This window comes from Anopheles darlingi, chromosome 3 (assembly GCF_943734745.1).
Source record: "Anopheles darlingi chromosome 3, idAnoDarlMG_H_01, whole genome shotgun sequence".
NCBI classification, from domain to species: domain Eukaryota; kingdom Metazoa; phylum Arthropoda; class Insecta; order Diptera; family Culicidae; genus Anopheles; species Anopheles darlingi.
In genome coordinates this window covers 34,473,439-34,478,438 of record NC_064875.1, presented here as the reverse complement: position 1 = coordinate 34,478,438, position 5,000 = coordinate 34,473,439, and the positions used below count along the sequence as shown (strand labels likewise).

The 5,000-nt window shown below is 47.1% G+C and overlaps 1 protein-coding gene across 2 annotated transcripts in view; it reads right to left on the bottom strand.

Annotated features, from left to right (window-relative positions):
• LOC125955761 (LIM/homeobox protein Lhx6-like) overlaps window positions 1-5,000 on the bottom strand; it is a 94,045-nt gene that overhangs the window by 33,064 nt on the left and 55,981 nt on the right. Inside the window, exon 4 of one of the 2 annotated variants that reach the window (XM_049686911.1) lies at window positions 2,617-2,656. The exons of the other annotated variant lie outside the window; for it this stretch is intronic. Coding sequence (XP_049542868.1) covers window positions 2,617-2,656 — 40 coding nt within the window. The remainder of the gene's footprint in view (window positions 1-2,616; window positions 2,657-5,000) is intronic. 2 annotated transcript variants of the gene reach the window in all.

The window sequence follows — 5,000 nt, the reverse complement described above, 5'->3', positions numbered from 1 at the left end:
TACTAGAACCAAGAGCGATATGATCGGCGAAGTGAAGACTGGATGAATAATGTAACCTCAAACTGGAGTAGCCCCGTGCAGCAGGTCCTGTTACGAGGTCCTTTGGTTGTCACAAGCGTAAAGACAGCTTCTAATTAGCATGCACCATTAAGTGACATGAGGTTTACACTTTTTTTTGGGTCCAAATGAACAAACAAGCTATGTTTCTAGCCAACCGCCAACATTGAAACATCAAGTAATCAATTGCCAGTCTAGCCATCGTGCGGAATTTCTAGCCAGCTTCCAACAGTAAATAGAAGCAAAAAGAAAATTTCTGCTGCTCATCTAGCACGCCGCCAATTGAAAGTAAGTGCGTGCCACATCCAATAAAACCGTGTATGCACCGTGAAATAGTTTCTTCTTAGGGATATGAAGGGTGTTTGAAGTTTTTGATTCTCAGATTTGATTATGTCGTAAACTAATTGTTATTTGTAACTAAGAAACAACTGGCGACTGGCTACTTGATGATCCAATGTTTAGTTGGAGCGAACCAGTTTACTTACTGTTGGTGGTTGACTAGAAACATAGCTTGCTTGTTTACTTGGATCCGAAAACGGTGTAATAATTGGACCAGTAAAAGCAACTGGGCGAACTCCTTTGTTTTCTTGCCAGTGCGCTAGTGCCACTTGCCTGTTTGGCTTAAGTGGCCTTGTTATAGAACCATCTCCCTAAGTCCAACGCTCTACTGGAGTAACGTTTCAGCGCTACAGTGACAAAATCCATTTGCAGCGATTTCTTAATAAACAACTAATCACAGTTTACCGTCAAAAGTTTTCCCTCGATTTTTTCCATCCATTTCCACCGTCTTCAGTCAGGCGGAAGGGACAGAATGATTTATGTCGCTGAAATTGGAACGAAAACTCTTCCCAATTCCCGTAGTAGCAGAAGAAGGAGAAGGTGGGCCTGGTGGCCCGTCCACTCGATTCGTTCAATGAAGTGGCGTCATTCTATGGTGCGCAAAATTGATTGAACCTCCTCCTCGTCCCGGTCCTTCGGTCCTTCGGTCCTTCGATCCTTCGGTTCGTGTCTTAGAATGTTTCCCTTTTTTTCTCGCTACAAACTCTTTGCTGGCGTTGATTGCAGCGTGTGTGTGTGTGTGTTTAGTTGGACACAGCACACGCTAATCGAACATTGCCTTCGGTTTGAGTAGCAGCATCAGCAGGACCAGGACCAGGACCAGGACCAGGAGCAGCAGCAGTCGTCATCAGAGTGGCGCGTTCCATCGCGTCGTCGTCGTCGTCGTCGTCCTACCAATTTCTGGTTCGAACGAAGGAAAATCGACTCATTTCAATTAACGCGCCATCCGTCCACCCATTTCACCCCACTCACTGGGTGGGTGGAATGCCGCCATTTTTGGTGGCCCCGGGTTGAGTTGAGCAAGGGTGGCCCCACCGGCCACCACGCCACCGGAAGTCGTGAATCGGAATTCCGTCGAAGATAGATTCGGACCTACAAGTGGGATGACGTTTCTCATTTTACGGTTTTGCTTTTTCTCTCCTTTTCGGTTCTCGGGTCGTGAAGGGACCGCGAAAGGTGGCGACTGCGGCCTGGCTAGGGGCCGCGCCAAGGGAACGGATGAGATGCTTTCCATCCTTTCCATTCGCGTTCATAGGAATTGTTTCTGCGCTTTCCACGTGACAGTTTTCTTTTTGAAACGTTTTGGGTCGTCCGTCCGGTCCGGTTCGGTTCGGGGTCCAGTCCGGTACGGGGTGTTGTCCGGTGTCCCAGAGAGTTCACCGCTAATTCATTTGGCGACTGACAAGAAGCAATAAATTACGGTGATCAAATTGGATTAGCAAACGGAGGAGGAGAGGGTGAATGCGTGCGTTTTGCGGATGTGCGGTCGTAAGCACGCATCGTTTGAACAGTTGGAAGCGTTTTATTCGTACGCAAAGTTAATGTCAAATGTTGGGAGGGTTTAATGAACAATATATTTGTTTGCTTAACTTGTGCTTAACGGCAAAACTGTTTGCGATATCTCGCTAACGCTTGTATGGGCAACAGAAGAGAAGACTTGAGCGTTTTCTCTCTGGAATTCTGAGATTAGTGATCTTGAAAAGCATCATTATAAAACCGGATGAGGTTTAGTTGATTAATTGGTTATGTTGAGATTGCATAAAGCACAAAGAATTAGAGTTAATTACATTCTAAGAACTACATAATTACGAAGTGCATCCCAGCACATCGCGAACCGCCACTTAGACAATCACACTAATGATAACTTTTTCTTTTATCACCACTACGAGTGTGGGGTTGGTCTGGATGGTTATCAAATGTGATTGAAAATCTTACCCAGATGCACCTAATTGAATTAATTGGTCATTTTGTGTTCGTACAAAGTCTAGACGACTAACTGTCGCTGTCCTCTAGTAATCCGATTGCATGTGTCTTTCATTACATCGTTCCACGAAATTTATCATCTTCGTGCTCGTGGATGGTATTTAGCGGAACAGACTACCAATTCCAGTCGCAATGGACTACTGATTGCTTATATGATAATATGGTTTAAGTTTAATGTAACTTAAAATACTTGCTATCAATAGTTAACTATCGTTTACGTGTTAGCAAAACACTTACACTTTAAGGGGTTTCCTAATCCGCGATGATTGTTACATACCTGGAATGGGACGGAAAGGAGGAGGAAAGCAATCAATGTTTTAGTTGGCCGCTTACTAGATTGTTTATCATTAACAATAAATATTTTACCAACGTTCAGTTTAAAATATTCGCACTTCGCGTGCGGGTCGTTAAGGAGTAAGTTTTTAATTAACAAACACAGATACCATATTATACCAACACCAAACGATATTTAATCTACGGCAAATCGTGAGCGCTGCACGGGCGCTGCACGGGTGCTGGTTGGGATGGAAGATGGTTAGCAAATTTCTTAATTAATCATAAAGTTTCCCATTTTTGCCTTCGCGCTAGAACGCTTTACCGACCTGTACACTTCTGTGAAGTAGTAGTAAGTAGATTTTTGAACAGTCAGTCGTCCCAGTCACGGGCTACTGTGTTATGGGAAGTGATCGAGAGAGAAAGAGAGAGGGGGCAGCCCTGAACCCACCACCCAGGAACGCTCGAAGTATCCATAAACAATGGCCACCGAGTCCGACCGGGCCCCTTTGGTACAATGGAAGGAAGGCTTGTTGTTGGTTTGCGCTTCTGGAAAACTCCCAAATTAGACTCTTCCTTCCACCTTCCGGTTCGGCACATTTCAGTTCCGTTGCGCCACAACGCCACCGTTCGGGCAGCACGCGCGCGCCGAGTTATCATCTTTACCCCATCACCATCACCATCATCATCATCATCATCATCATCGTCGTCAGTGGCAGCATGGTGAAACCACGTGGCGCGGGTGCAATAATTTTCCTCTTGCTTCGAGCCCACGACGAACCCTGGACCTGGACTAAGAGGAGGAACATCGTAAAAAGTCGTAACTCCTTCCAATTAGAACACTGCGCTGCTTCGGCGGTGTCCTTCCGGAGGTCCACAACTTTCGGTAGCTTCGGTTTCCTTCGAATATCCTGCCCCTACGCCCCGCGCGCAGGACATTCCTTCAATTCCTCTGCTCCTCACCTCATTTGATGAAGTGATCCTCATTTCGGTTAATGGCTTTTAGCTCATGGCTACTGCGTATGGCTGGAGAAACATCATGCTGGCACTCTCTCTCTCTCTCTCTTTCTCTCTCGCTCTCATTTCATTCGTGCTCATTTTATCTCATTAATGCCCATCTATACTTGATCCTTTCTCTCTCTCTCTCTCGTTTTATCTCTCTCTCTCTCTTTCTCTCTCTCTCTCTCTCGCTCTCTCTTTCACAGTGATCCACCCCTCCCCCCCCCTTCCTCACTGTGGGCGATTTTCACCAAGATTGAAGCAAAGCTGATGGCATTGCTCACCGGTAAGCGCATTTGCCGAAGCCATATACTTCCTCCAGACGACGACGTCGGCGACTACGATGGCGCAGACGGTGGCAGTTAGTCTTTCGTTTCATTCATTAAACTCACCACTTTTGCTCATTATGATTTGCATCGTTCCTTTTCCTTCTTCATCCCACCATCTCGCTACCTCTCGTCCCCCCCATCTCGCCTTGAGTGCCATTCCTTCGGCCGACCGCAGGAAACTCAAGGCAATCGGTGGGACGTCGTACGCTACTGCGTGGCGCCGCTCCACTCCAGAGAGATAGAGAGGGAGAGAGGGAGAGATTCCCTAGACAGGAGTGCGCCTCCATCGGCGGAGTGCTTCTTCCGCGGTCCTGTCGAAGTCGACTCGTAAACTCGCATCTTTGCCAAGTGCTGCGGAGAAGAGAGGCATGGTTTTATTTCGTGCCTCGTGCCTCGTCAGCGCCAGGAACACTAGGGGAACAAGCTAGCCGGGCGCGTCCGCCTTGAACTACTCTCGTAATTGTTATTGTTTCTCAAGTCGTTATAATTATTTCGCAGAGCGCATTTCATTATCAGTCAGGATTTGAACTCATCCTTGGGCGCGTCCAATAGTTCCTCGGTAGGGTGGTGGGTGGTGGGCGGGACGGAAAAATGTGATTTGTGGTTTATTACACTACCGGGCATAAACCAACTGGCAGCCAAAGTCAAAATTGGGTCGAAACGATCGTCCCTGAGCGCGCGTCCGTGTAGTTGATGTATCCTTTCGCTCCCTCTTTCTTTTCCTGCTTCTCTTTGTCTCTCTCTCTCTCTCTCTCTCTCTCTCTCTCTCGCCCTCTTGCTGTGTCTCTTGTCAGTTTTTCCTCGAAAACTGCCGCTAACGATAAGGAAGAGAGGGATGAACGGCGTGGTGAGAGTGTAGTGTGTAGGTTGCGGCGTCGGTATGAAGGCAACTTTCTAATAGACACATTTCGTTAATGGTTGCGTCTTGTACATAATTAGACGCGGCTTAATTGAGTCAGTTCCTACACTCACGCTTGACACTATTTTGCCACGGAAGCTGTGCGAGTTCACGATGCTCTG